Source organism: Alexandromys fortis, unplaced genomic scaffold (assembly GCF_014885135.2).
Source record: "Alexandromys fortis isolate MF-2015 unplaced genomic scaffold, M_Fortis_MF-2015_v1.1 scaffold_62, whole genome shotgun sequence".
Taxonomy (NCBI): Eukaryota; Metazoa; Chordata; class Mammalia; order Rodentia; family Cricetidae; genus Alexandromys; species Alexandromys fortis.
This window is the reverse complement of record NW_026067942.1, coordinates 7,786,679-7,806,547: the sequence shown is the minus strand read 5'-3', so window position 1 is coordinate 7,806,547 and position 19,869 is coordinate 7,786,679. Positions and strand designations below refer to the sequence as shown.

The window sequence follows — 19,869 nt, the reverse complement described above, 5'->3', positions numbered from 1 at the left end:
GATTTTGAAATGATGTTCCGCCCTGTACGGACACGTGACTGTCTTTTGCAGGGGTACACGTATTCATGCTGTAGCAGGTGGACACTGAGGGACACTGAACTTGGCACTCAAGGTGATCAGGAAAGCTGGCGGTGAAACTTACTAACCTAGGTATCTGGACAGGACAGGCTCAAGTTCATGTGCGGATCCACAAGGGCGCAGGGTTTAAATGCAGGCGTTTGACTCTTAGACCAGCAAAGCCAAGAGTCTCTGCATCCCGGGGTGCTGTGGAGTTTCCCCAGAAGGCTTGTTTTTCAGAGGGAAGCTCATGTTGGTCCCTCGTCTTATGCTATTTCTCAATTTGATGCTTAATTTGCTCCTTTTGGTTTTATGTATTTTTGACACAGCTAAGTGTGTAAGTGGATTCCCTGTAGTCCTTACTAAATGCTATAGAACTTTAACACGGGAGATAAAAACAACAAGCCACACCTCCGAGCCTTACATTTAGTCCTTCATTTGAGCTGCAGGATGAGCTGTTTTCGGTCTGTATTTAATTCCTAGACATCACACTGCTTTAACTGCGGTTGTACCTTGCCTGGCCTCCCTTCACTCAGAAGGAAAGTAGGCTCTACCCTCAACCTGGACGTGGGGCTCTCACTGATTGATGGGGGAAAAGTCATCTTTAAAATTCTGAAATCATTCTCTAACTGTCTATGTTGGCATGAGCCGGGGCAATTTAACATGGTTTGGAATGAAGCCAAGATGGATGCCCAATGTTTCTGGTGTGCAGCCCTGGACTGTCTTTCAGAAAAACTGAAATATGCTGGCTATAGCCTCCTGTTTCCAGAATTGTTCTCCTGGCATCCTAATACCCTAAGACTCTTTGCGTCTTTGATGCACAAAGTTCAATAGAAACACCTCCTAAATAGATTAGTTGTAATGATGGTTAATATTTGCTGCTTTATTGAATAAAGCACATTTGCTTAAAAAAAAGGAAATTCACTTAGCCGCATGTCAGTCACCCAAATTTTGAGTGTACAAATGAAATGGAAAACATTTATTACACAAATTTAATTACAATTCTAGGAAATAAACATGCAAATCAGACGGAGCGCAATCTGTAGGCGCTGATCCTCATCCCTGCTCCTGCCCCTCTTCCCCAGACTTGCAGTGCCCGAATCACCAGGATTGCAGCAACCAGGCATCCACAGGCCTGGCTCCCCCAGGCGGGAGGATCGCTGTTTCAAAGAGGGACATCTGGCACAGCCACCGTCTCCAGTGTCCTAACACTTCAGCACGTGCCTCTCTTCCTGGCTTTGGTAGTAGGTCTGCCTCTTGTAAGCCTCTGCTTTCCTCAAGTGACCTCTCCTCGATGGAGGGTCCCCAGACAGGATTTATGAATTAAATTTGTTTGTTGTTGTTGCTGCTGCTGTTGTTTTGTTTTTAAGAAAAAGGCCAGCCACGCCTAGTGGCGCAAGTCTTTTATAGTAGCCCTTGGGAGGCAGAGGCAAGCAATCTAAGTTCAAGGCCAGCCTGGTCTACTCAGTAAGACCCTGTCTCAAAACCAAAACAACAACAAAACCCCAGGCAAAAGCCAACTCTAATTGAATCCACAACAAGGGGGTGAGGGGATCACTATCTGCAAAATAAAGTGACTCTGGCTTCTGCCACAGACTCTCCACCAAGGGCAAGCTTCTTTACTAGTTTTTTGTTTTTGTTTGGTTTTTGGTTTTCTTGATGGTTTTCCCCCACGGGGATTCCTCACCCAGGAGCTGCCAGTCCTGGATGCTGGACGAAAGCTCCCCGGGTTGCAGGGGAAGGGACAGGGCGGGCGGGGGAGCGCAACCGCTCAGTCCAGCTCCGACATCTGTTTCTCATCTCCGAGTGCTGTAGAGAGGGGAAGAAAGTCTTTAGCAAAGGGTGGGAAAGGCACAGAATTTTTTTTTTAATCACACGCACACACAATAAGAAAACTAAACCAAAATTTTAAAAATAGACAAGACGTCTGGGCAGGTTGCAGTGAACGCTTCGCGCGCTGCAGCCCCTGCCCCGGGCGGGCTGCGCGCGTGGGGTCCGGACTGCTGGCGGGAGCAGCCCGCGCGGCCCCGAGGGCGGAGGCGGAGCGGGGGCGGAGGCAGGGCGGGCGGGGGCGCGGCGCCCTGCGAGCTGGCAGAGCAGAGGGAGGCGGGGAGCGCGCTTGTCAGGTTCCCTCTCGCCCCGGGGGCATCCAGCAGAGCCCGGCTCGGAAATCCGCGGGGAAATGGCAAACAGGATTGACGGGTTTCTCGCGCTCCTCGCCAGACACAGCGGCTCATTTCCATAACCGTCTGCGGCGGCGACGGCGGCGGCGGGACCTGCGGGGACCTCGGCCGCCGCGCACCGGGCCACGCCAACAGGGCCCGGGAGGCGCGTGGGCAGCGGCGGCCGCGCGGAGGACGGCGGCGGCTGGAGCGCGGGGCGCGCGGTAAGAGCCGCGACCCCAGGGCTCGCGGAGGCGGGGAGGGTCGCGCGTGGGGCCGGGGCGCAGCTGGACACAGCGGGTTGCGGGGGCGGCGCGCGCTCTCCAGGGCCGCGCGCCCTTCCCGGGAGCAGCGGCGCGCACGAGGCGACCCGGGCGGTCGGCGGAGACCCCCGTAGCAGCGAGTCGGGGGTCCCCGGGTGGCAGGAAGGTCGGCCCGGGGCCGGGAGGGTAGGGAAGAGGGCCTGCGGGTCTCAGAGGCGCGCGCTCCGCGGAACAAGGCGCCGCTGCCGAAGCTGACACCTTGTGTCCCCCGCCACCTCCGCGCCCGCCCCTGCTCCCGGCTGCGGGCGGCGCTGTCCTCGGCTCACCTTCCCGCGGGCTGCGAGGCCCACGCCCCCGCCTCTGCCAGCCTTCTTGCCCCGCAACTTTCCCGTGCGCCTGGCCGCAGGAGCGGAGCGCCAAGGTCCACCCTGGTCCCAGCGGCGCGCACCGCGCGGGCGACCGGGGCTCGGCTAAAGACCCGGGCAGCTGCAGGCTGGAGTGCGGCCCCGCCAGCGCCGTGAGTCATAGCCTTGGAATCCCACCTTGGCGTGTATTTCCCATAGAAGGAAACTTGGTTTTTAGAAGGAGAGCGAATAATCATAGCCCTTATTCTTCAGGAGAGGCACTGGGCTTCGGTACCTTGGAAGACTACTTGCCTTTGTTCCCAGACACTTGGGCTGTTTACTTTTCCCTGCGGCCTGCAGCTGGCCGGACCGTGCCCTCTGTCCCGGAAAGGGGCTTAAGGGCATGGCACCAGTCTTCAGGGTGCGTCTGGGTAAGGGACCCGTCACACCCTAGCACCCCACCTTGAGCCTGGACTGAGAAAGCCGACCCTCAAGCTCCCAATGGGGAACCGCTAACCGCCCTAGTCCCTCCACACCTGCGTTCCCAGCCCCAATACCGGACCTAGAGCTCTTAGCCTCCTGGGACCGCGGCTGGCCAGCGCACTTCCAGGGGCACCACAGGGACCTGCAAAAAGCGTTGAAGGGTTTTGTTGTAATCATCCAGCCTCTACCTCCACCATTGGGCAAAGCAGACAAACTGTTGAGATCCTGTCTGGGACCGTTTGAAGTCCGTGGGTGAGGAAGTCTTTTGGCTCCCCAGGACAGAGCTCTGCGGTTCTCTGGACCTGCCTGGATCTCAGCGGTTCCTTCATGCTATCCAGGCTTGAACTCTGTCTTCCAGCTGCCTAGACGCTCCTTTATAATGCGTTCTGTAGTTCCCAGTGTCAGGAAGAAGAGGGATGATCCTTCTGCTGTACTGTTTTATGTCCAGTAGCCCGTTAGTTTCCTGGCACCTCCTTGATCACCGTGATGGCTTTATCTGGAACAGCCAAATGGTATAGACATGCTTGTGTGAGGAACACTCGGTAGGAACGCTGATGCTTGGCCTTCAGCCTTGTGGAGGGTGTTGGGGGTCATCTCACAGCATCACCCCAGTGACCAAACAGGGCTACAAGTTAGTGCATTAACACTCTCACTTTTAATCCACTCATTTCTGATCTTAAAACAAAATCTCTATCATATACATCACCGTGGCTGTATTCCTATGAACAATACGAACTTGTGAACCTGGATTTCTGGGTTCCATAGCAGAAGACCCAAGCTAAACATGGGTGCCCATTACCCTACAGCCCAGTGTCTCATGAACACTACGCTTGCCTCCCTAATTGGCTAGCATCCGTGTGAGTTCTAAATAGACCAAGAAGGCTCAATTGCAGACTCTCCTCCCCCCTCCCAAGTCGTCCCAGCTCATTCATGTTTTATTCCAGCTTAAATAAATCACTTGCAGAACCCAGCCTCTCCCATTTAGGATCTTGTGTGTAACAGTTTCTAATTTGAAGAAGAAAAACTTGTTGAAATTAGATGTTATAAACAAAAGAAGCAGCCACGCTAAAAAAAAAACTATTATGCCGCATTTCAAGTTCAAATCATAACGATGGAATTTCATATGTTGTGAACAATGCCAGCAAATAGAAGCCCTGAGAGCCTTAACAACAGAAAAGCTGCTCCCCGAGTCATTAGAATACAAACAAACTCTGACTACCATAAAGCAGCCCAGGGCCCATTAATGTCCTATTAAGCAAAGGTAATTGCTGCCAGGAGTCTGGCAGCTCCTCTGTCTTTAGGGGCATGGGTTTGTCAACCTGCTTTTGTTTATATGTAGTAAAAGTTCTACCAGGCAAAGGTTTGCATCCTCTTCCCAGACCCTGCCCTGGAAGCAGGGGTGTATCTCAAGCTGTCCCTTAGACTAGGTTAAGAAATTGGATGGCTTTATGAGCATCTTGGTGAGTCTTTGCCTGGCTGAAGAGTTGGAGGGGGAAGAGACCAAAGGGCTGAGTTTGTTAAATTGACAAAAGCAAAATTTCCTTGTTGATGACTGAAAGAGTAAAATAAATGACATCTTCCACCATTTCTTGATAGAGAATTATTTTACACACACACACACACACACACACACACACACACACACACTCCTTCCCTAAGGCATTTCTGATATCCCTTTACAAAGAAAAATGGAAGAGTAAACTCCAGAGCCCAAGTCAGCTCTACCCTGATTTTACCCCTTGCGTAGAGACCCTGTCTGAGGCAGGGCTGAGGCTGAATTCGAAAGCACTGACGTCTAGAGAGAGACAGGCTGCTGCCAGTCGCTGCTCTGGTAGCCGGAAGACTATCACCTTTTGAAGCAAAGATCTCCACCTCCACCCCCGGAAGTACACAGGTGTCCTGGCATGTGGGAAGTCATACTCTCCACGGGACAGTGACGGGTCCACCCTTGCTCCAGCCTGAAGGGCAAAGAATGAACTGGGTTCTTGCTGTGCCTGAAGGGATATCCATCTTCAGCAAGCAGGCCTGACATCACTTCAGTCCTTCAAACAGCTGAGCCGTGCGGGTCTGGATGTCCTACAGCAGTGACTCTCAACCTGTGGGTCATGACCCCCTTGGCAGTCAGACAACCGTTTCACAAGGATCACCTAAGACCATTAGAAAATAGAGACATTTACGTCACAGTTCATAACACTGGCAGAATCACTGTTCCAAAGTAACAAGGTGGCTGGGGGATCACCATAGCATGAGGAGCTGTGTTAAAGGGGCACAGAGTTAGGAAGGAACAGGAATCAGAGGCTCTGGGTCTGCTCTCTGACCTATGGCCCCAGACTCTTCTCCCTGGAGCATACTGTTGACCCTGTCCTGAGGGTCAACCCTGAGCCCCACGGAAGTGGCCCTGTAGCCTGGATTACACAGGGTCAGAGTCTGGGAGCATCCCAGAGCATCAGAGGCCAGGCTGGCTCCCTGCAGTCCTGAGGTCAGGGAACCCAAGAGTGGAGTGTTGACTCTTGGAAAGTTCCTGCTTTGCATCTGGCTTTGCAGTGTAAAGAGTCGCTGGCTGCCTCTGCCCGGAGCCCTGGCTCCTGTTTAATATTCTGCTGCCTGGTTGATGTTGTGCTTGGCTCCTGTGGGACTGCAACTCACGGCTGGAAACTGGAGCCAATTTTCTGTCTTCATCTCGCAGTGTTTTGACTGGAGGCAGATCCAGTTCAGGCCTATCAGGGCTGTGGAAACAACTACCAAGTGTCTGTCGGCTTCACCCCGGGAGGAGAGAGTGTGGCCAAGGAGCTGGGAAGACAAGAGCACTGGGAGGACCCTAGGGACGTCTGCCTTGCCCCGCCCCCCACTGGTTAGCGGATTTCATCAAAGGGGACTCCTAGGGGCTTGAATAGAAAATTGATTTCACCTTATTAATAGGCAGGCACAGGGTTTCTAGCTCTTCCTCTTAGAGGTACATTTGTAAGGTCAGGAGGAAAATGTGTTTGGGAGGCAGAGCAGCTGTCTGAGGGGCTGCGGGGAATCTGAGAACAATAAGGAGAGGACCCGCTCTGAGATGCAGGATGCCCACTGCAGTGGCTAAGCTGAAATCTGTTGGAGTTTGCTAAGGTGTCCCTGGGAAAAACAGTCTGCTGGTCTGGGATGAAGGGATGGGCAGGGAAAGCCTCCCAAGATCAGGAAGATGCCAAGGCCGCCCTCAGGCTGCTGCAGGGCAGGGCTGTTTGTCTGTCCCGCCCACCCAACCACTTTTTTCTCCCCCCAGATCTAAGGTTGTCAGAGATGACGCTGGTTCTGCCCATGAATAGATTCTGCGAGCCCATTGTCTCAGAAGGAGCTGCTGAAATCTCCGGGTACCAGACGCTATGGGAAGCTGACAGCTACAGAGGTGCAAGCCCTCCAGGGCCAGCACAGGTTCCTTTACAGACAGACCGAGCAGCCAGCCCACAACTGGCAGGTACTGCCTTTGGCCTTCTCCTTAGGAGCTGGGGCTGGGCTCCCTTGGGAAATCCTACTTAACTTGCTCCGCAGCCCTACCTGCTGTGGATGTCCTGGAACTTTTTTGTATTTTTTAGTTTGTTTGTATTTTAAAGGAACTGAACCAGTTACCAAAAGTTTGGGTTTGGGTTTTCTATCCCATGGAAATGAATGGCCCTCAGGGAGGTACAGATCACAGTCTTACATGCAGGGCTCTGTCCCACAAGCATAAAGGAGTCTGTGCCCCTGCCCCAGCTTCAAGCTGATCCTCTTCACAGTTGACAAGAAAATAGAAATATCTTCTTCTGGGCTTTAATTCTAATAGTCTCAAATAAGTTCCTTTGAGGTTTTATGACATGATAGGTCTTTTTTTTTTCTTTTAAAAAGAAACTGAAATAAAAAATTCATGAAAGTCTAGTTTCTGAAAAGGTTTGAGAGTCCTCCAAGGAGGCCCTGCTCTATTCTTGGTTGGTGTGTTAGCATTTCCAGAGTGAAACGGAATTTAATTACTCCAGGTTTTAAGCATTACTATATAAGAAGAGCCATTGTAAACTCCATGTATGTGTGTGTTTATTAACCCTGAACGTGCTTCATGCTCCTGCTCAGCAACCTGCATGAAGTGTCTGAGTCCGTGCTGGTCCCCCCACCGCCTGTGGATCTACTGTTTGCCTGTACGGTTAAGATCCCGAGCATTTAGCAGATGCCGAACGGTGGGTGACATTTTCCTCTAACGCTGCTTGGAAATCCTTACCTTCGCAGCTTGCAGGATTCAGTCTGCTAGCAACCATGAAGACAAATGTTTGTTTTTCATCATTGTGTGTACAGGAAGGGATGTAGCCAAGCTATCCACTAGAGGGAAAGGAAATGAAAGTATTTTGCTTGGCGAGCGTCTGGCAGGCCGCGTGTCATTTGTCGATCTGATTTATTGCTGCAGGATCGCACTACAGGGGAATTCCAAATCCTGTCAGCGCATCCAAGGTCACATACTTCAAGAGGAAGTACGCTTCGGAGGAGGATCTTCACCCCCCACTCAGCATCTGCAGCCACACAGTAGGTTTGAAATAGTTACTTTGTTAACATTTACAGTGCCTTGTCACACTTGCTTCAGCCATTCCCAGACTTAAATTGTTCCACCCAAGGGACAGAAGAGGGCCACTTCTTTGTGGGTCTACCTGGGTCACTGTCACTTGGGGGGAACCCGACCTGGACAGTTTCCCGTCAGTTTGTCACCAGCTAAAGTCATCTGAGAGGACGGAACCTCAAGAAAATGCTTCTGTGAAGTCAGGCTGTGGGCAAGCCTGCAGGGCATTTTTTAAACTGGTGATTGATGGGGGAGGGCCCAGCCCGTCGTGGGTGGGTGGTGCCATCAGTGGACTGTGGCCTGGGTTCTATAAGACTGCAGGCTGAGCAAGCCAGTAAGCAGCACCCCTCCATGGCCTCTGCATCAGCTCCTGCCTCCAGGTTCCTGCCCTGTTTGAGTTCCTGTCCTGACTTCCCTAGGTGATGGACTACAGTGTGGGAGTATAAGCCAAATCAGCCCTGTCCCCAAGCTGCTCTGGTCGTGTGTAATCACCCTGACTAGGACAGGGCCTCTCTTACTTTTCACAAATACTTGAAGAAAGAACCAGAAAGAGATCCTCCGCCCAGAAATAATTTGAGTGTGCAAGGAAGCTCACATCTCTTTGCCGATGGTTTAATATTCCCGTGCTCCCCTGAGGGCTAGGGCTGCTCCGTCTTATCATGTGTCGGCTTTCCTGACCCTAGTCTGAGCTCTGCCCAGGAGGCTGCTGCTTTGTGCTGGTTGGGGTGGTTGTCCAAGGGTTTTCTTACCTCCTGGGGGGTCAGTGTATCGTCCCCTGGATGTGTGCGTAGAGCAGGCATGCTGTTTGTGATACATCCTGACACATGTCAAGCTTGTTGAAATTCAGAGCTAATTCCCAAGGAAGGACCAGAGATAGCTCTTTTTCTTCTCACACGAAGTAAGGAGATAACCCAGGGGGAGCGTGTATGAGTGAAGAACTGGAAGTCTAAGTGTTCTTTTTCCTTGGTGGTACCCTCCCTCCAGATCTCCTCTGACCTCATCCGTGAGGCGAGGCTGGAGCCCCGTGGGCAGATGCCCATCTCAGTTCAGCTTCCAGCCACTCTCTGCCCCCTACCCCCGCCTTTAGAAGTTGCCTCTGCCTGTTGGTAAGGAGGCGCCATGTTTGTCTCTTTAGTCTGTGCCTGTGTCAGGGTTCCAGCTGCTACTGGGATGTGCCAGATGTGTGGTGCATCCCGATACCCCAGCTTTCAAAAGGCGGAGCAGGAGGATTGCTGTGAGGGGAGAAAGTCCAGCGCCTGCCTGGGCTATCTTGTGCGTTCTGGGGCAGCCTGGGCTACAGAGCAAGGCTGTGTGTTTTGTTTTCGTTTGTTTTTTTACAAAAGCAAATTAACAATAATCACAATTACGAATGGACCATCTTGTAAACAGTGACAGCCCCACACAGCCCAGCACCGTGTCCACATCTCCAGTGTCTGCATCTCTTTCCTGTCAGCTCCACAAGCCAGTAGGCCCTACCTGTCCCAGTCTCTTTAACTACAGTTGCCCTCTTAGCACACGGTGTGTCGTAGGTGTGGAACCCCAGAAGTGTTCCTTGGTGGCCCAGTCCTGGCTTTGACATGTGCCCATTAGAACCTGCATCTTGAATCTTTAAAAAATGTGCACTGGGGTTGAGAAATGGCTCCGCAGTTCAGAGCCCTGGCTGCCTTTCCATGTGAGTTCTATCCCTAGCATCCATCTGGCAGCTCACCACTGACTGTGTCTCCAATTCCAGGGCATCCCGTGCCCTTCTTTGGCCTCTTTTGGGTGGGGCCTCACATAGTACACAGACAGACACACTGGCAAACCTTCAAACACATAAAAATAATTTTTCAGCCGATGGGGATAGCACAGGCCATAATCCCAGCACGCAGGTCGCAGAGGCAGACACATCTCTGAGTTCAAGGCCAGGCTGGTCTCCATAGTGAGTTCCAGGACAGCCATGGATGTATAATAAAGAGGCCCTGTCTCAAAGAAAGTAAAATAATAATATAAACCTTTTTAAAAAATAGATACTAAATTCAAAACACTCTGCTGTGAAATGCATGAGTGTGCCTCTGCCCACAGACGTGTGAAACACAGCTTGATTCTATTTCCACCAGCACAAACCTTGTCACCAACAGCCAGGTCAACCTGAACCTTGCCTGTACGGGTTCGGGTCACTTGCCCCCAGCCCCACTGCAGCTGCCGGCCTGACTTCCGGCAGCTCTGCTTGACGGTCTTGGTGTCTCCTTCGCTATGACTTAAAGGACTGAGCCTTCTGGCTGGGCCCTGCTGAGGTCCACCCAGTGACTGGATCTTCTTTGCCACGCCAGTGAGTCAGGACACAGCTGGCGACGGGACAGCCACCGCCGTGGGGCCAACCTCTACGTGGGCAACGGCGTTTTCACACACGTCATTTCCTAAGCCTTTTCCCGTCTCTGATCCTTTTTCAGACCATCTCTGTTTTTGAGGAGCGAGCCCACATCCTTTACATGTCCCTGGAGAAGCTCAGGTTCATCGATGACCCGGAAGTGTACCTGCGGAGGTCCGTCCTCATTAACAACCTGATGAAGAGGATCCACGGGGAAATCCTCACGCAGAACAGCTGGTGCCTCCCTGCCTGCTCCCTCGGAGGCACCTCCGCCCAAGAGTGGTTCCTGGCCCAAGACTGTCCTTACCGGAAACGGCCCCGGGTGGTCAAAGAGGAGTGGGAGAAAGTCCACACTTGCTGTTTGTACCAGGAGTGTGGCGGCCACTGCCTGAATCTGCCCCTTTCTGTCAATGCCGGTGTTGGAAGCAATTCTGCTGCTGCCCCGGCTGCATCTCCCTCTACGCCCCCATCCTCCTCCTCCTCATCCTCCTCTTCTTCCTCCCCTCTGCCATTGCCTAGCTGTTCCCACCATGTGGACTTTGATATAGGCAGCACCCCCATCTACAAGAGCGACGGCCAAATACCTGCCAATGAAATTTTCGTCACTAACATTAGGTCACTTGGTGTCCAGGAAAAGGCCAAGTTCAGCGATGGGAAAGTAAGTCACGACACCAGCAAAGACAGTGATGCCCTTGGCCAAGAACCTCTGGGGAGCGACCTTGACTTTGAGTGCAAAGGCCAATTCTATGACTATTTTGAGACTGGGTATAATGAGAAAAGCCACATGAGTGAGTCTTGGAAGAAGTCTTTGAGGAAAAAGGAGCTTTCCCCAGGCACCAAACTATGCTGCAGCAAAGGAAGTAAGATGTGACCGTCCTCCCACTGGCACGCACAAGGACACGCAGCATGACCAGCTTCTGGCTCGAATGGATTCTGTAGTTTTGTACAACTGATAACAGTGTGCAGTGAACACTCTGTGTTGTCGCACCGCCTGGAGAGCAGACTGCACAAACGTCTGTACAGTAGGCATCCCAAGCCGCCTGTTAATGTGATTTTCCGAGGAAAGCCAACTTTTTGTTTGAAAGTTTATCTTAGTTTTCTTTAAAAAAAAATTAGTAGATTAGGTTGAGGACAACATGCCCTTGTTATAGCCCCACTGCCCCTCCAAGAAGCCCGCCAAATCAGTATAACAGCAGAGTTGTCTGCTTCTTCCGTAGATACAGCATTTCCTTCTGAGTGAAAGACTGAAGTCAGGTAGATGAAGGGTTTCATGAGTTGTGACGTGTTTGTATTGGACGGTGAGACAAAATGAAACACACCTGGCAGGCAGCAGTGTAGGAGTTGTGGAGACTGTACCCTGCGAGCTCCTCACTTGCCTGTCCTGGGTAATGGGTGACTAGAGAGGTGTATGGGGCCGTCCCTGATGGGCTCTGTAGGGAGGAGGTGTATACAGCCATCTCTGATGGGCTCTGTAGGGAGGAAGTGTATACTGCCATCTCTGATGGACTCAGTAGAGAGGTGTATGGGGCCGTCTCTGATGGTGGGCTCTGTAGGGAGGAGGTGTATACAGCCATCTCTGATGGACTCTGTAGGGAGGAGGTAGACACAGCTGTCTCTGATGGGCTCTGTAGGGAGGCGGTGTAGGGGCCATCTCTGATGGACTCAGTAGAGAGGTGTATGGGGCCATCTCTGATGGGCTCTGTAGGGAGGAGGTGGACACAGCTGTCTCTGATGGACTCTGTAGGGAGGAGTTAGACACAGCTGTCTCTGATGGACTCTGTAGGGAGGCGGTGTAGGGGCCATCTCTGATGGGCTCGGTAGAGAGGTGTATGGGGCCGTCTCTGATGGGCTGTGTAGGGAGGAGGTGTACACAGCTGTGTCTAACGGGACTCTGTAGAGAGGAGGTGGACACAGCCATCTCTGATAGGCTCTGTAGGGAGGAGGTGGACACAGCCATCTCTGATGGGCTCTGTAGGGGGGAGGTGTACGCAGCCGTCTTTGACCGGGCCGTCTTAATGTCATGACAAGGAAAGTGGTGTACAGGGCGATCTTGGGTGCCTTACTTATCTTAATTTTTGCCAATGTGAAAATTAAGGATAAATCAGAGTTACAGCAGGGATTTAACAAATAGTAAAAAAAACCACACAGGGTGGATCCATGCGGTTTGGAAACTTAACTTTGAACTATTGTGTTCAACTTTTGATTCACCATCCTCTTCTTCCTTTGTTTTTAACGCCCAGTGGCTGTGGGACGGATGGCCATGGGAAGAGTGGAAGCGGCCTAGGCTCTTCCATGGACAACGTCGTTGGGTCTGGGCTTTGGGCTGTTCTGTTTCCTTGTCCAGTGACGTACACGGCCCGTGGCATGCGTTCTGTGCGTCACACTTTGACCTGTTTTGCATCATTTCATGAGTTTAGACTCCTAAGAGCATGTGGTTTCTATATATGACTTTCGCTGTTGATTGAGAAGCACAATGTTAATAGATGACGTGGTGATCAATACGTTTTTATCTTAAAGAATGTAAAGACTGTAGGTTGCGAAACGTTATTTTGGAGAAATGGGACTCTCCTGTCATTGTTACCTGGGTATTTGGCCAACACACTGCTCAAACAAGACCTTGGATTTGCACATTGCCGTGTGTCCTCAGCGGCTCTCTGGCCCAGTCCAGCCAGCTCCTCCTCATAAAACGTATTCTCGTTTCCAAGGCCAAACACTGGCCTACTTGACTTGGGCCTTCTAAAAACCATTGTTCACAGCAACCAAATGCCAAATGGAGGAGATAGGTAAGTCCTCCCAGTTTCTCCAAGATGAAGCTTTTTTAATTATTGCTATTAATATTAAATAGGTCTCATTCATACAGTGTATGAGGAGATCATTTGGGAAATTGTCCGCAAGGACCAATTTTTAAAACATGTTCCTGTGTTATGGCTGAATAGTCTAGTAATGTTTTGTCCCTTATTTTCAATATTTGATGAACATTTCGGTGTTGAAATTTTAGGTGATAGATGCTAGTACATGACTGTGTTGTAATAAAAGTGAGGTTTTTCTTGATATATATTTATTAAAATGATCAAAAATCATTAAGTTTTTACAAATTTCATTTTAATGGCTATTTCTCTTATCCACGATTCTCTCTATTTAAAACAAAAACCCGTCAGGATGTCTAGAGACTGTGCATGGTGGCCAGACAGGTGTTCGTTAAGAATGAGCCTGGCCCCAAGCTGTGGGGGATGACTTTGTGACTGAACGCTTGCGGAGATGAGGTCAATGAGCGGTTTCACAGCCCGGAGATCGAGAGTGGTTTCCCCTTCAACCCTGCATCCGTGTTTCTTAGAAGCTAGCGTTGTATTTGATAAAGGGGAGGTCTAGTTGAAGGCAAATTAATTTGTCAAACATATCAACTGTATTATAAGTGTAGTGCTGCGCAGAGATTTAAATATGAAAGAATGGATTTGCCCTTTTGCTTTTTTAACCCCAGCATTTCCAGACCGTGCAATGATCTGAGTACATTCATCTTGGGTTATTTGGGGGGCAGGGGTTTAAGACAGGGTCTTAACTACATAGCCCAGGCTGACTCAAACCCCCACCTCCTGCCTCTGCCTCCCAAGGGTTGGAATCTAGGTGCTGATGAAGCCCTTGGAGTTGGCAGTGTCGTACAGTGCTCCCCTGAGCAGGAGCAGGCTCCACTCAGCAGAGTCTCCCATTCATGTGTGGGGATCTATGGTTGTTAGTCTCCCGGGGTTTGTGTTAGGACATTGCCAGAATAATAATAATAACAACAACAACAACAACAACTCCTTTTCTAAAAGAAAAACGAAAGGCCCTATCCCAGCATTCAGATGACAGAAACCTTTCGTGGTCACTGTGAGCGTGTGAATACTTCCAGTGTAGTTCCTGACGCCCAGGCATCCCTGGCCAGATCTCCCAGGTACCCGAGGCACTCCCCCACACTGAGTGACCCCTTTAACTGGTTTCTTTGTGAAGTTCAGCCCATCACCCATATTAATAAGCCTAATGTGGTGGCATATACCTTCTAACCCAGAACTAGTTGACCTCTAGCCTCCACTGGCACAGACATGTATATGAACACACAACCATTCACCCACGGATACATGTGTACACACATGAACACAGGCATGAGAGCATAAACAAAGTGGTCCTAAGCTATTAGTCAGAACACTTGCCCAGCATACACATGGCTATGAATGCACACGGCCCAGCATGCACACGGCCCAGCCAGCACACGGCTCTGAACTCAATCCCCACCATTGCACAGCATGGATCACACCTGTTAATCCCGGCTGGGGTGGTAGCATACAGCTGCACAGCAAGCATGAAGCCAACCTGGGATACTTGAGACATGGTCTAAAAACGGGAAAAAAATGCTGTTCCCCAACACTGCTCCCCTGCAGCTTCTGCTTCATGTTTGCAGCCCAGTGGTCCCTGTCCTTCCTCTCTGACTGTGGGTAGTTGCAGGAGCTGGATCTCACAAAGGCACTGTCTGCCCCAACTCTTTTATTTTTTTTAGGCAGGAAACTATTCAGACATATTGGTCTCTAACTCACAGAGATCCTCCTGCCTCTGCCTCCCAAGTCCTGAGTTGAAAGGAGTTAGCCACCCGCAGCAACTGCCCCCACTCTTAAAATCCTGTTACCTGCACAACACCCTGAAACAGCCTTAGACATAGGATGCAGGGACCGGGAACATGGAGGATGATGGAAAAGCTTAAAAGCGGTAGAAATCGCCATTTAATAACCTGTCATAATTAGCAAAGCATCTTTGATGTAATCTTTCAAGTCCTGGAGACTTCGAAGGGTCTGCCTGCTGCTTTGTCACCAAGTGGTCAAACATGCGAACAAAGGTGTCATGCTTCATGCATGTTCAGGTGTGACTATGCTGGGTATCGGGAGTACACAGGAAGCAGACTGCATCCGAGCATGGCCACAGCCTCTCCAGACAGAAGCATGCAACACAGCTGCACCAATTGCTTCCTTCCTGAGAACCAGAGCAGAAAGCTTGAAGGAGACCCAGGCTCCAGGAGATGCCAGCGTCAGAGCTGAACAGCAGACCAGGTGGCTTCTTCCACGGCGGTTAGGTGTCCGTCTCCCTCATGCTGCCGAGAGCAGAGGAAGAGATGAGCTGTTTAACCCCTAAATGAACTCGTAGTAGGGTTACCACATCTGGGCCGATCTTTCTAGGCCTCTGCAAAGCCAAGAGTCAGTATCGTAATGGCGTCTCTGTCCCACGAAACAATCCAGCAAAAACACTGAAGTTGGTGTGTTAGGTGGAAAAGAAGCCATGACTTTCGGCAATCCCTTTTAAGATTGCTGTGTGTGTGCTATGTGTGTACGTTGTGCGTGAGTGTGCAGGTCACATATACACAGGGAACTTACCAGGCCACCTAAGGTGGGCTCACCCCGCCCACTCTCCATTTTATCTTGTGAGACAGGGCCTGCCACTGAACTTGAAGCTCGCTGATTTGGTTAGACTGGCTAGCGGGTGAGCCCCAGGGCACCTCCTGCCTCTGCCTCCCCAGCACGGGGGTTACAGGCATGTGTTGCCATGCCTAGCTGTTCCATAGGTGCTCAAGAGGGAGCTGAGGTCCGTGTTTTGCAGCAAACACATTACTGACTGAGCCATCATCCCAGATCCTCTTAATTTTTGAGATGGTGTCTCTCTGAACATGAAACTTGCCATTTCAGCTAGACCGGCTAGCCGCAGGTGAGCCCTGGGGTCTCCGGCACTGGTATTGCAGGTACCCATCGCCCCACCTGGCTTTTGACGTGGGAGCTGGGTGTCCCTAACTAGATCCTCCTGTCTGTGTGTGGAGCCTGTCCCCCTCGCCCCAGCCCCATCGCTGTGAGCTGATTCCGTGGTTACAACAAATGCATCTGGGATCTTGTCGCTTGCTACCAGGCTTTCTCGGAGGTGCAGTTGCATTTTGTGAGCACTTGACTAAAACCTCCCTGTTGGAAGAGGTGTGCTCCATGACCCGGGTGGGACTGTTTAGAATCGGCTTGTACGTTAGCGGGAGAACTCGCTTAGGAAAGTACTCGCAAGGATGGAGCCATGAGTGCTTGAGTCTCACATCCTGCGCTGAAGTGCATCAGCGAGTGAGTTTAATAAAACATGCTGTCTAAAATAACCTGTAATTTCCTGTGTGCATTTCCCCTCAGTATCTGCCACCGGCTGGAGAAGGATGACTAAACAGGGGACTCACACAGCCTAGTCTGCTGCTGGTCGCAACCCTTGCTGAGCGGCTGCAGCTTCTGTAAACAGCTCTCTGCTGGGCTATGCCCCCCCCCATGTTGATCCAATTTGTTAATTTTGAAAATGCAAACTACTGATTAATAGCTTGAAACACCTGCTTTTGACCACAGTGAAACTGATAAAAAATATGAAGATGAATGAATCTTTTTTCATGTCATTTCCCTACTTCTCAGTCTTATTTTTTTTTAACTAGTCCCATGATTTAAAGTGACAAAATTTTGATTAGATGTTTTTATTTTTGGGGAAAACACATACGGAAAAGAATTGTTACAGATGGCGGGTGTGAATGGGCAGATGTCAACTTTGTGGGGAGGAATCACACAGGTACCCTTTGCCTTGTGATTGCCCAGGCTAGCCTGGGCTCCATTCAGGCCATTCCATGGGAGTCGCTGAGTCTTGGCATCAAATGTGTGTTAGTTGTTACTTGAACTCAGCTTGGATGCTTCTGGAAGCATCTGCAGGTGCCCTCTGAGGTGACCCAAATGAAGTGAGCTGTTCTCTGTGTGATTCTTGCCTCCTTGCTTCAAAGCATGAATTGTTCTAAAGTGTACCTGGAGCAACATTTAAACATCCCTACAGGAAGTTGAGGAACAGGCTCCTTTTGTGTCCAGGAGGAAATGTGAAGACAGGAGACACATCTTCCCTTTGTCAAACCTCAGAAGACAGGAAAGTATACAGAGGACTATGTTTTCTTTCCTTCCTTCCTTTTCCAGAGCTGGGAAAGAGTCTTGCTCTATTCTCCAAGTCTGCAGATACCCCCGAATCTCTCAGTGCTGAGATGGAGGGGTCGCCCCAAGACACCACAGAGGAAAGGCAGTGACTTGTTGGATTAGAGCAGAGGGCGGAAGTGTGAGGCAGGGTTTGGGGTCTGGCAGCCTGGATACAGAGTGAAGCTCTTCCACTACAAGAGGTGTCCCTTACAAGGGAAAAGATGTACTCTCTTATCTCCTGACTTGCCATGTAATTTGCCAAAGTTCAAGGTAATTCTGTTACCAGATCCAATGGTTGGTTCATTCCAACATAGTCCTTATTCAGGAAAAAATAAATCCCACCAAAACATGGTGCAAAGTTAAACATGTCAGATGATTTCAGCTCAGTGGTCCCGCTATGTGCCTGACTTCACAGGAGTAACCAAAGCAGCATCCTGAACAGTCAAAACATCAGGGGATGGTGGCAGAAGAGGCTGATCTGGTCTAGAGGCTGAGTTCCAGACAGCCAGGACTACATGGGGAAAACCAAAAAAACTCTGAGGCCCTGCCCTATTACAAAGTAACTACAGTATACTCTGCTCTGTTTGTTTGGGTGGTAGGGTTTTTTCCCTTCCTGAGACAGTCTTGGAGACTGGAACTTAAGTTTCTGAAGATGACCTTGAACTTCTGACCTTCTTGTGTCCAACCCTTCTGGGATTATAGGCATTCGCCACCACTCCTGGTTTATGGTTTATGCCATGCTGGGAATCAAACCCAGGTCTTTGTGCTAGCTAGGCAAGCAATCAACCGAGACACACCCCCAACCCTGTGTTTTCTGCTTTGTAAGAGGGAAGTTTCAATCAGATCAAGTAGGTTGGTCCCTACTCCAGACTCTCATCCTTTTTTATGTCATCTCTACTAAATTCAGCAGATGGTGTCAGATTAGTATTCTATTCACAGAAATCCCATTTTCACCTGTTTCTCAACTATGTAGTTTTCCCCAAGGTGGGTATACTTCTAGTGATGGTGATTGGGAAGACCGGAGAGCAGAAAGGAGAGTCTTGTCATCGTGGAGTGAGACACACCACCAGAGTTCAGCTGATCTCTACACATGCTAGTCCTGGGACTTCTCAGCAAGAAGTGACATCTCTCCCTGCACCACTAGCCTTAGAAAGGGCATGATGCATACCTGCAATTTGTGTCCTTTGAGAGACACTGAGGCGCCAGGACACAACTCAGTCGCAGGTTTTCCTGGAAGAGTCCTACAGAAATGCAAGTCAAGGAGACAGTGCCTCGGAGGAACTGTCCAAACTTGGAAGAACTGTTCAGACTGTTGAACCAATAGATTTATCCCGGGTGCTTTACAGGAGCAGAGTGGCTCAGGCAGCCCTGTGACTAAATGTCCCACCCTGTAAGGGTGGCTACACGTCACTGGAGTCCCCATCCCTAGTCAACCCCAAAGGCCATGTGTAGCTAGGGGTTCAGGGTGGCTGGAGTGTCAGGTGCCTGCAGACCCTTTTGTCAGGGAATGTTGTAGGCTGGGTCCTGTGTCTCCTGGGGGTGGCTGGACACTCAGCTTGCCCAGGGAAACCAGAATTGTCATCTCCAAGCTCTGTCTTCTCTTTGGAAAATGAATAGCTAAAGAATAAAAAAATTGCATTTTCCAATGACTAGAACTCCAACCTGCAGCCAGCGCAGCCTTCACTGGCTGTAGTCAAGATGGCTACACACAATGGGGGTGGGTGTCATGGGTCGCTCTCTGGAAGTTAACTGCAGAAAGATTCCTAAAGGAACCTCTAGTCATTTGTCCATCTGGGCGTTTAGTGAAGGAGTAAGTAGATACACACTGAGATGCCCCCTGGCGTGGAAATTGTAAGAATTAATTCATTTACAACTCCAATCATTATAGATTTAATCTTAATCATTCTAGTATCTTCTAACCTTTTACTTATCTGTTTAGGGTCTTTCTCTCTTGCGTGCGCGCGAGTGCGCGCGCGCGCGCGCGTGTGAGATGGGGTGGGAAGGATCCATAATCGTATCGTAGCACTACATTCCTGCAGGCAGATTCACTCCCCCAGCTCAAAGTTACCCCACCCTCCCCCAGCCCATTAGCCCGGCACACGCGGAGCCAGCCAGGCACAGCGCTACTGCTCCTGGCACAAGAGCTTCTTCGCCTCCCTGCACCAGGCAGGCGGGGGACCCTGCGCCTCTTCCTCATGTTTATGCGTAATAAAATAGCACACGTTCCCTCTGCTGCTTTATGAAGACAGTCCTTGCAGCTGTGACTGTAACTGGATTTTTCCTTACCAGCTAAGATTATGGTCCCATAACCCAATTAGTGTCATTTGGTGGTGGTCCAAGTGCTTCTCCAGCCCGGGTTTTAATTTGGGGATCCCCGGAGGCTGCACTCCACATCTGTAGCGGGCCTGCTCTTCCTCTCCCGGTATTTGCTCGAGGTTTATGGCGGGATTAGCTGTGTGGTCTGGAGGCGGCTGTCCTCTTTCATCCTCATGGCTCCGGAGCCGCCCAGAAGCCTTTTACTTTCCATCTAGCCCTGGCACCTAGAGGGCAGGCAGCCCGGGCGACTGGAAAGAATCAGAGCTCGCCTGGCAGGCCGGGGAGGCGCGGTCTCGCCGGAGTGGGGGGAGGTGCTGCTGGCTCCGCAGCTCTCATCAGGACGCGCCCGCCCCTTCCAC

General features: G+C 50.7%; 1 protein-coding gene across 5 annotated transcripts; it reads left to right on the top strand.

Annotated features, from left to right (window-relative positions):
- Positions 1-2,156: 2,156 nt before the first annotated feature.
- On the top strand, positions 2,157-13,271 carry Sertad4 (SERTA domain containing 4). 5 transcript variants are annotated; one of them, XM_050148252.1, is made up of 5 exons: positions 2,157-2,443; positions 5,996-6,160; positions 6,572-6,763; positions 7,718-7,833; positions 10,297-13,271. In XM_050148252.1, the coding sequence occupies exons 3-5, from the start codon at positions 6,589-6,591 to the stop codon at positions 11,083-11,085; spliced, it is 1,080 nt and encodes a 359-aa protein (XP_050004209.1). In that variant the 5' UTR covers positions 2,157-2,443; positions 5,996-6,160; positions 6,572-6,588; the 3' UTR covers positions 11,086-13,271. The 5 variants fall into 5 exon arrangements, 2 of the variants coding, with proteins under 2 accessions (XP_050004209.1, XP_050004208.1); XR_007592890.1 differs by lacking the exon at positions 5,996-6,160 and having other exon boundaries at positions 2,161-2,443; positions 10,297-11,887; positions 12,040-13,271; XR_007592888.1 differs by lacking the exon at positions 5,996-6,160 and having other exon boundaries at positions 2,161-2,443; positions 10,297-11,926; positions 11,966-13,271.
- The last annotated feature ends 6,598 nt before the right edge of the window (positions 13,272-19,869 follow it).

Excerpts from the sequence above, each read along its gene's own strand:
- Sertad4 (XM_050148252.1), top strand. The coding sequence starts at position 6,589 with ATGACGCTGGTTCTGCCCATGAATAGATTCTGCGAGCCCATTGTCTCA. Across the intron at positions 6,764-7,717 it reads AGCCAGCCCACAACTGGCAG|GATCGCACTACAGGGGAATT; the intron begins GTACTGCCTTTG and ends TTATTGCTGCAG. Across the intron at positions 7,834-10,296 it reads TCAGCATCTGCAGCCACACA|ACCATCTCTGTTTTTGAGGA; the intron begins GTAGGTTTGAAA and ends ATCCTTTTTCAG.